Source organism: Nicotiana tomentosiformis, chromosome 10, assembly GCF_000390325.3.
Source record: "Nicotiana tomentosiformis chromosome 10, ASM39032v3, whole genome shotgun sequence".
NCBI lineage: Eukaryota > Viridiplantae > Streptophyta > Magnoliopsida > Solanales > Solanaceae > Nicotiana > Nicotiana tomentosiformis.
The window spans coordinates 49,717,651-49,728,677 of NC_090821.1; the positions used below are offsets into that span (position 1 = coordinate 49,717,651).

General features: G+C 33.5%; 1 protein-coding gene across 1 annotated transcript; it reads right to left on the reverse strand.

Annotated features, from left to right (window-relative positions):
* Positions 1–5,367: 5,367 nt before the first annotated feature.
* On the reverse strand, positions 5,368–9,770 carry LOC104091805 (nucleobase-ascorbate transporter 7-like). The gene is made up of 14 exons (XM_009597226.4): positions 9,433–9,770; positions 8,942–9,039; positions 8,611–8,787; positions 8,419–8,519; positions 8,199–8,274; positions 8,041–8,100; positions 7,707–7,891; positions 7,429–7,525; positions 7,185–7,271; positions 6,869–6,927; positions 6,666–6,757; positions 6,499–6,576; positions 6,251–6,411; positions 5,368–5,830 (listed from the first exon to the last, which is right to left on the reverse strand). Exons 1-14 carry the CDS (start codon positions 9,542–9,544, stop codon positions 5,612–5,614), a joined length of 1,602 nt encoding a protein of 533 aa, XP_009595521.1. The 5' UTR covers positions 9,545–9,770; the 3' UTR covers positions 5,368–5,611.
* Positions 9,771–11,027: the final 1,257 nt, after the last annotated feature.

Consider the following 11,027-nt stretch of genomic DNA (forward strand, 5'->3'; position numbering starts at 1 on the left):
TTTTGCTTTAGAAAGAAAAAGTGTCCCTCATTGGTGGTGCAAAAAAAAAGTGAATGTGCATATATTGAGAAAGTACTTTTTTTGGTGTTAAATGGGTTGGAAAGAAAGTAAGCCTCGCGCCGTCGTCGCCGTCGCTTGCTCGGCTTCGGCTTCAGCTTCGGTCAAAGATCAATTGATTGATTAATCTTTTTGGATAAAATTTCTTTCAATTATTTAATCCGTTTCTTTCCCGGATTATTTTTAAATTCTTTTTCCCGGAATATTTCAAACGAAAAATGTTCCCACCTATTCCAACAGCCATGGCTGTTTATGAAAGGTTGCAAACCTTTTCAGAAACAATGCCAGAAAATGGCTATAAATATGACTTGATCCCAGAATCTTTCCTTACGAAATTTTCTGATCTTCTTCTTATTATTATTCTGTATAAAAGTTTTCAGTGTATTTTACAACCATTGAGTGGTTCGCAGTTCATCAGAATTTTTGGTATCAATACACTGGTGAGTTAAATCGTTCTATCCTGGGAGGATAATATTCCAGCACCTGAGTTACTTGAGGGGAATAATTTTCTTAAGGACACACTGTGCATTCATTGGGCTCGATTTATTCCGAAATTATTTTTAGATATTATTTCGACATTCTGTTGCTGCTAACTTTCTGTTTTTGTTATAGAAAGTTTACTGTTTCATTATTCATTATAGTAATATAGATTGGCTAACAAGAACTTTATTATTTTTCTTCATTCTTTGTCTTTTGTTCTTATCTTTTAATTTTCTAAAAATTGATAAAGAGATTCATACAGATTTTTGAAAGATTCGTTTGAATCCGACCCAACATGAATTTTTAGCTAAAATAGTTGTTCGGAAGATAGAGAAAGATACAAAACTATATTATCTATATTTGAATTTTAAATTATATACCTAAGACAATAAGAAAAAAAATCATTTTGTTCTAATTTCACGAGAAAAAGAACTCACTCCTATTGATAAAGGCTTCTTGATTGATAAACAAAAATATAGGTCAACTTTAGTTTTAATTCTTTCTGCAATTAGATCTTCTATCACCAAAGAAAATATCATGATGTCTTATGTACTTTGATTCCAATAGATAAGGAAAGCACCAACTTATGCGCTTATTATTTTGTCCAAGTCTAACCAAAGACATTTTCAGATAGGCAATTATTTGGTTTAAGCAACACCTTCCTAATGCTATTCTCAGCCACAATTCATATCCATTGATTCGCAAGCGAATTTGAGACTTTAAATTAGCGAGTCAGAGTATCGCTACAATCAATATTCGTTTGTCTCGATGAGTACTGATTTTGGATTAAAATATGATTTAGTAATTTTTTCGACTACATACATTTTCTGCTATATAAAATGTATTATTAATTTTTTTTTCCTATACAATATTTAAAACTTATTAATTATTCTAATTTTATATATTACCTACCTTAAACAAGGATTACTTATACATTATACACAATTCATTATTAGTGCCTTAAATTAGGGGATTTAGTTATATTTTTTATTTTATTTTCTCTCCACTACTCTTTCAATAAGACTCCTTCCAGTTGTGTATTACTTATTTTAAGCCATGATTAGGGCAACTCTTTTCCCTCTTTGCCGCCTCCCTCCTAAATAGAAACCAATATCAGTTCTTCATTTTCAAGTTATGTCAACGGCGGGTCATCACTTCCATCGTTTCCAACTTCAGGGCCATCATCAAGAATCAGAATAGCAAGTTCGAAGCAATATATTGTAGTGCAACTCTAAAAATTTTAAAAAAAACTTTACTCTAATAGTTAATTTAGTATGTGCAATCAAATCAGTTACTTATGGATTGCCATTATCAGTCACTATTGCTGCTACAACAAATATGAATCGGTGCACATGAATTAATTTGAAATTTATTTTCTACTTTTCTTTCTTGAACAAATCGAGTAAGAAAAGAATAATGTTTGGAAATACAAATTAAAAATAAATTTCGTATAAATTTAATACAAATTTAATATATCTACAACAACATACATACTAAAAACAAGTTTCATACAACTAATTATACATTATACAACTTATTTACAAATTATCTACAACTTTCATACATCATTCTTATCCAGTTAAATATAACTACAACATCATACAACTTAAATATAATTTTCATACAAATTTTATGCAATATGTCTTTTGTATATATATTATATATGATTTGTATATATTTTGTATGTGGTGTAAGCTTTTTCCTCTTTGAAATTTCAATCAAGACTTTCTCTTAATATAATTTTGATATATATCAATAATTTTATGTAAAAAGATAGTATTATAACTTAAATACAAATTTCATACAACGACTCATATAGTATATAACTAATTTCCAACTTTCATACAGCATTCAAAAAAAAATACAACTACAAATAAACTACAACCAAATACAGTTTTCATACAAATTTTATACAACTATTTTACAACTTTAATATAATTTTATATGTATATTGTATGTCATGTCTTCTTCTTCTTTTTCGAATTTAAATCTGACAATCCAACCAAAATCAAATCAAATCTTCACCAAATATCCTCAAAATCGAGATATAAACTCCATAGAATATTCTCAATCGTGTGCAATAAACTCAATCCAAATAAAAAATATTTTTTAAAAATCCAAATTCGAATTCAAAGCTTCGGAACTTTTTAATGGTTGTCAATGATGGAGAGTCAAACACCTTTAAAATTTATTGATTGACAATTTTAGTTCGAACATTGAGCCAAATAATTAAGGGAAAGGGTCAAATATACCCCTCTACTTTTAAATATTATTTATATTTGTCCTCTGTTGTACTTTGGGAATAAAAATACCCCTGTCGTTACAATTGTTATCAAATATACCCCTATTTCTAACGGAGGTCCACTGTGGTAATGACTCAGAGATTAAAATTCCACGTGGGTTGACATTTGGGTGAGGTGGAGGACGCTACGTCACATGCCACCTCCCCAGCCTAACCTTATTTTATCCCCTTCCCTAGTAGGACAATACTTTCTCTAGTTCTTCCCATTTTTCCTTTTTTAGAATCGTTTACTGATTTGGAAAAATGTAGTTGAAGGAAAACTAAAATCACCATTGGACTATTTGGAAAAGCTTGAAGAACACCCAAATGGGTCTGTAGTGAATTCGTGATTGCTTAAATCTGCCTTTGCCATGGACCCATCTTCTCCAACTTGATGCAATCCTTCAAGCTAAATGAAGCTCTCAAAAGTCACGCTCTAACTCACGCTATGAGAAGGGTCTAAAGAACCAGACTTTTCTCAATTCATATGAACACACAAATTCACTTAAAATTCTAACATATAACATTTGCAAGATTGGATATTTTGATAAACTAAGATAATATGTGTGCTTCAGATGAGGAGTTCTCTTAGTTGGGAACATGAATCCTACCCAACATATGGAAATTTTACCGTTCTTTTATTGTTTACCTTATTCTTTTCCACGGTCAGATTTTTGCATGATATATCTGATTTTGGGGTACTTCTGTTTTTAAAATTTATTTTGGTAGCTTTTATGAATCAACTCATATGATTCCGTCTTGAAACTTCTTGATATTTGGGATTTTTTGGATTGTTTTTAGATTTAGTTTTGCTGATTATTTAATGGATGGATCTCAATGTCAGTCAGGGGAGTGGGTAAAATAATTAAGATTAGTGTGGTATGGTGACATGTCACATGGCATCCACCTCACCTAAGTGTCAGTCCACGTGGAATTTTAATAGCCGAGTCATTGCCACAGTGGATCTCAGTTAGAGATAGGGGCAAATTTGATAAGAATTGTAACGACAGGGGTATTTTTGCTCCTAAAGTATAACAGATGTTAAATATAAATAATATTTAAAAGTAGAAGGGTATAGCTGGCCCTTTTCTTAATAATTAACATCCATCTGCTGCTAGCTGCCATCGGAACGCCAACAAGAAAAGGGGAAGCCCATAAAAGCTCCAAACTCCAGCCATGACAAAATTAATCCTTTTCTTCGCCATTGTTACAAAAAATTATGAGCTTTAGAAGAAAAAATCTTGTAGAATCGGTGTAGAAAAATGGTTGATTTCAAAGAGAGAAAGAGGAAAATCCTTTAGAAAGAACTGTGATTGGGGTTTGTCTGGGTAAGAAAGGAATTGTGAGGGATTGACTAAATTAAAAGGCTACAATCAAGGGATAGTCATTTAAAATTAATTTGTATATAATTAGTAAATTATATATGATCATGTAATTAAGTTAAAACTTGATTAGAGAGGGTAAATAAGTTTCACATATGGTATAGATAGGTAAAAATCCCAATTAATTTACCCGTAAAGAAATTAGAATGGACCAAAAAGAAAAAAGAGAAGTGGCGGTCGTTGAGCATCATTATTCCAAACTTAGAAGGCCAAACGAGAAAGAAGTCCAAATAAATACCATACATAATAAGCCCATCTTGTTAATCACAAGCATAACCAACATCCTAGATCCATATGTTTGTTAACTTAACTCTACTTAATCCACGTAGAAATGGCGTGGGATAGCCACTTTTTAATATGGTATTTAGTTTTTATCCAATATTTTTAATGCTGAGCAAAAATAGCCACTACTCTATTAAAATTAATACGAAAAGACGTTTTTACCCTTTCTTCATTAGTGCTGTGTAAATATTGAGGACATGGTATCCTTAACATTTACACTGCATACATGAAGTTAAGGACGCCATGTCCTTAACATTTACACTATACATATGAAGTTAAGGACAATATGTCCTAAAGTTTAACAACGGAAGGTGTAAATACATGACACCTTGTCCTTAATATTTACACAGCATTCATGAAGTTAAGGACACTATGTCCTTAATATTTACACAACACTTATAAAGTTAAGGATACTATGTCCTTAATATTTACATTGTACACATGAAATTAAGGACATTATGTCCTTCATATTTACACTGCACATATGAAGTTAGGGACATGATGTCCTAAAGTTTAACAACGGAAGGTGCAAATACAGGACACATTTACACAACATTCATGAAGTTAAGGACACCATGTCCTTAATATTATATAGCACCTATGTCTAGCACATGGGTATTTTCGTCCGGGCGGATAAAAATTTATTAAGTACTGGCTAAAGAGTAAATACATTTTAAACTGTGGCTAAAGAGTAAATGCATCTAATTAGTGGCTAAGTGTGCACTTCCCCCTTAATCCACTCATTGCTCATTCCAAACAAAACAAAAAGAATTTACAATATTGTAAGGAAATGAATAGATTAGGGAGCAAAGTTTGTAGAAAATAAGAGGATATAGGGCAAACCAGAAACTGATGTAAAAAAAAGGGGTGCAAAACGCCAACTAGTTGTAACAAAATGATGTTTTTTTCGTTGGACTTTTAATTGATTAAATCAATATACTTGTATCAAGATCCAGCTACATTACCTCTAACAAGAGTAAACAAGTCACTCAGCTAGACTGATGCTTAATCTTTCCCGAGTTTCAGAAAATTCAGGGCAGCAGAAATTGGTTTGGTTAATATATTCATACCCACAATGAGCTATTGAGGGACTATAATAAAGTTTGGATTATCTATCTATCCCTTTCAATCATACAGAGGGAAAAAACTTGTTGAGATTGAAAGGCAATGAGTAAAACTCCTCACTTCTTGTATCTGTCTTAAATGACTTGAACTTATCCCACCATGGCATGCCTCTATCCTTCCGTGTTGCAGCGTCTTTTTTATGCAGTGATACATCTAGGAACAATGCCAATAAACCAGCAACAAATGGTTCCGACGAGAAGGGCACATTGATCATGTCATTGAACTGGTAGAAAGAACAAAATGCAACAACTCATTTAGGCCATTACTAAACGAAATATCTTAATTTCAACCCCCCCCCCCCCCTCCCCTGCTTTGAGATCATTCATACCCTTGTTATAAGCAAATCGTCTTATATTTGTCTTTGATATTAACGTAGCTCCAGTATAGCAAATTGTCTTATATTTGACTTTGATGGTCTAAAAGTTATCCTCCGATATAGTTCAGTTAGGGGCCATGCTGGAGCTCCATTAGGGTCAAGAGCAAATACAAAGCAATTTGCTAACATCAAGAACACGAATGGCCCTAACTTATAATGGGTGTTAAGATTATAATATTTGGTATCGTGGAGAGGTGGTATTTTGACCCTTTTCGTATAAGTAATATTGATGTAGTAATATGGGAAAGGGTTGGAGGGATTACTTACCCATCTAGCTCTAGTATGAACAGGACCATATCCATTTATTGCTGTATATTCATTGAAGTACTGTGGAATGGATAAGCCCATGAAAACTGAGAATCCTAGAATGAACTTTGTTCTAAAGCTGTTTAAGTTGCAGAACTGCAGAAAACTTAGACCAGCTGAACCTGCAAACACATTAAGGCCAAACTTTATTATCATGTTTCTAATTGTCCTGGGAATATACCAAAAAGACATTAATTGATAATACATACCAACATAGGCAAAGAAGAGACAATACAATGCTGCAACTATTGGTGCAGGGATTGACGCAAAGACAGCTCCGAATTTCCCTGGATCAACACAAGTTTAACCATGAAATATTTTTCGAATTTCCAAGAATTAATCTGAGCTAAATAGTTACATGCCGCAAACAACTTACCAAGAATCGAGAAGAAGATCATGAAACCAGCAGATATTTGAACCACTCTCCTGCTCCCAACACGGGTTAATGCCAGCAGGCCAGCATTTTCCCTATTGAATAGAAAGGAAAAAAAGTAAGGTTCTTTGATATGAGGATAAGGACATTGCTTGAACACTACTGGCAAAAATTTCATCTTTGGTAGAGCTTGACAAGAGCCTTACGGAGATACAGATGAGCCATTTCCAGTTCCAAAAATTCCTGAGAACAATATGCCCACACCCTTAAAGAAGACAAAGAAAACTAATCTTAGAACCATTGGCAATTAACACCTTGAATTGATAGGGAAATTGGGATGACATTCTTCCAGCAAAGGAACGTTTCATTAAACTGATTTCATTTAAATAACATATGTAAATATAGGATGATATTTGAACTTTAAGCTGTATGAGGAGATTGTAAAAGATTGATTCTTTTTATTACTAACAGGTCACGATCTTTACTGTAAGAATTTCCACATTGGTGATTTAGTGGATTTACCTGCCAACCGACACCACGGCTAAGGACAGAAGGAGGTATAGGAGTTGCACTGGCATACCTTGACACGGCAAAGAAGGTACCAGTAGACTGTTGACAGTCAAAACACGACGGAAACTTGTATTAGTTAGGCATGTTTTCAAGTAGCGAATAAGTAAACTTCAACTACACAGAAGAGAAGGCAACTCCATCAAAACCAGATGGGACCATAACCTTGTGAGCAACACTTGTGTTGAAATTAACTAACCTCAACAAGAGCAACAAGCGAAGCCGCCATCATTGCAAATGCTTCTCCAGCATCAAATGTGGGAGCTCCCCATTGAAATGGATATGGAACTCTAATCCTGTCCAAGATATATGAGTAGAATGTTTAACTTACAGTTCATAGTTAACCGCATACCTCTTTTTCCTACTGCATACATCACATGCTTTTACATTTTGTGAGGCATATCTGACAATCATGTGTCTTTGCAAACTTCAGTCTAGACTTTATTTTGATAAATCAAGAGAATGAACTACCCTTACCATGGAGATCCACTGATAATTCCAGCACGATCAGTTCTACAGCTAAGCTGAGTCTTTATTGGTGAATTTTTGTAAGTTCCAGCGACAGTGAGAATGTGAGCATACACCCATACAATCACGACAGAGAATATAACAGCAAACCGATCAAAGACATGCCTATCTCCTTTCATCATATGGGGTATGTACTGCATACACAAGCAGAAATATTTGTTAATATGTTGGTTGAACTTGTAAAAGTCAGATTGAGAGCATTTTTTTCCCAAGTCCATAAATTGAACTAGAAAAGATATAATAGGAAATAACAAGCATCTAGGAGAGTTGTGGCTAAATCCACCTGTGAAAAGATTAAGAGAACGATAAGCTGTGGCAATCCAATCTCCACACATTTTGCCACCTATATGCAAAAAAAATGCAGTTACCACGATGGACGAGCTTATCATTTCAGACAAGCTAATTTCTACAGATGTGAGTCATGTGACACAAATAGATTACCAGAGGGAAACCAAATTCGTATAATCCAAATCCTGATAGAGCTACCAATGGAATTGCGGAGAGTGGACTGATGAACCTGAAATTTGAAATGCGAAATAGGGCTAACTAGTTAACCTTCAGTCAAGAATTATTTATCATAATCAGCTTTTAATCATTTTTATTAAACAAATACTATACTCACAGGTTATTATTATCATCTTTAGCTGATCATTTAACTTACCTCGTCACATTCCTCCATAGGCCACTAAAGCCAATAACAATTTGAAGAGTTGAAGCTACAATCATGGCACCCTGAATCCCTCGCATTATCTTCTCAAATTTCTGTTTATATGTAAAAGAAAAGGGCAACTAAATTATCATATCAACATCAGAAAGAATGCAGCAAATTGAAAACAGACTCTAATCCACTAACCTCCTGAGGGCTCAAAACATCACTGTATCGACCAGCCAAGACAATCGAAAGTGTTGTTGGCACAAAAGTATAAGAGCCGCCAATAACAGCAGGTAGTCTTGTACCAAACAAAGTCTGAGTTAGTGTATTCAAACCAGCAACAAAGAGCAATGTCTGTATCACCTTTGCTTTCTCTTCCTGACCAGTAAAAAAAAACATGGATCCTAATTAGTTAGACCATAATAAACTACAACCATAATATTTGGAACCCAAGTTGAGAGCTAATAAAAGTCATAGGTCCCTAAAAAGAAATTATAACAAGAACTAGCTAGAATGTGATGGTAATTCTTACTTTTCCACCCCCCATTTGGGGAACCAGAGTTGAAGGGATGAGTACAGTTGTGCCAAGCATAACAATGTAATGTTGGAATCCAAGTAATATGGCCTCAGCTGCAACAAGAAATTCAACACATCTTTTACAATTGTTGTTATCAACATGTCCACTTAATCAAACAAAAATGAATGAAACCCACAACAAAAGAAGTAAAAAAAACCCAAAACAAAAATGGGAGAGGGGTAGGAGAAAGTAGCATGCATTAAACTAGCATTTAAGCTTGAAACAAAAATTGAAACAACAACTAGCAACTTAAACTAATGAAATAAGTAAATATTTGGAAATCAAACCACTAATTCTAAGCTTTCTACAGAGACAATCATCACATGTATAAGACATACTTTTTAAGACAAAATCAGTTTTTGGCAAAACAATGTAGTAATACTCTATAAAATATGCATGAAAAGACAGAGTGATAAGTGTTTGAAAGAAAGTTAGGAGAAACTGACGCCAAGGAGGAGGACTGGTAATGCAGTAAGAAACATTAGGAAGCTGATCTTTCACAGGATGTGGTAAATTCTCATCTTGTTTTGGTGGTGGTGCTGCTCCACCTCCTGCCATTCCTCTGCTTCTTCTTCTCCTTGTTCTTTTCTTCACTCAATTAGCTCTCAAAACCTTAAACAAAGTCCCTTCACACAATGCTGCACAAGACTCAACTCCCACAAGACCCAAGATATCACAATCCCCAAAAACCCACACTGATCATATTCAAGAATCTACTAAGAAAATGTGGTTTCTACAATAATCTTGTAAAGATTTGAGCTTTTTTGTGTTTCACTGAAGAAGCAACAAAAGAGAAGTGCACCCCAAGTTGATATTATACTACACAGCCCAAAATGCTAAACACCCTCTTGAAGAAAACTGAAAAAATATAAAAATAATGTAAATGTGAAGATGGCTTATGCTAAGCAAGAAAGAAAAGAAAGAAAAGAAAGAAAGAAAGAAAGAAAAAGGCAGACAGAGAAAAAGAAACCAAAGTAGTCTCTGCAACACTTCCAAGAGAGAATCTTTTTTTTATTTTCTAACTTCAAAATAATTTTAATTGATTTTTGTGAACATTTGGGGTAATGCAGAGTCTTAAACCATTCCTTTTTTCTTCTCACACGTTAAAGATAAAGTTAAAAAGCATCTCTCCATAGCAAACTCCATTGTCCTAGCTACTGCACCAGAATATTAATCTTGAACATGCATTTTTCTATTTTTTTCCATATACATTTCAAATTTAAAGTGTAACAAAAATAAAAAAGGAGTTGCTTTTTGATTATTTATAACATTATAGTAATACCCTTTATGATAAAGAGTTTATTGTAAGTGAAAATTTCCAAGAGAAGTAAGGAATGAAAATGACAAAAGAGGAGCCAAAGTTTATTCTACCTAGGCAGTTTTCTTTTTCTTTTTCTTTTTCTTGTAAAGACAACAGAGCAGCTGCAGAAAAATTGTGAAGGGTCAAACAGTAGAATTGATTAGGGAGGCAGATTTTCAAGGTCTGATTAGTCTTTTTCTTTTTTCTTCTGATGTGTCAAAAATACAAAAACAAATGTGTACAGAGAAGCTAATTCTGGTAACTTTTCTGTTGTCTCTGACTTGTAGTTTTGTTCAGGAGGTTTGCATGACAATTTGGAAATGAGCTGTATGTTTGTGTTTGCATTACTCTTGTGTTTGCATTACTCTCCTTTTGCTGCATGGCCACCAGAATCCAGATGACCAACTTTCTCATTCTGAAAAATGTACATATTGCATCTTCTTATATATATATACGGATATTCATCTTGTATTCCAAGTAGAAAAGCTTGTAATGTTGGTCTACCAAAAAAAGATGTTGGTCTAATCATTAATTACCAAAAAATGTTGGTCTAATCCAGTGGTACGCAGAAATTTTCGTAAGTGGTGTTAATATTTAAAAAAAAAATAAATGAATAAATTAAAGTAACGATAAGTGATGCCATCTTTTTTTATTTATATCTAATATTTTAATTTTATTTATTTTTTATACATGCATATTACGGAAAAAGTTCGACAAAATAGTGTCACGTGACACCGCCTG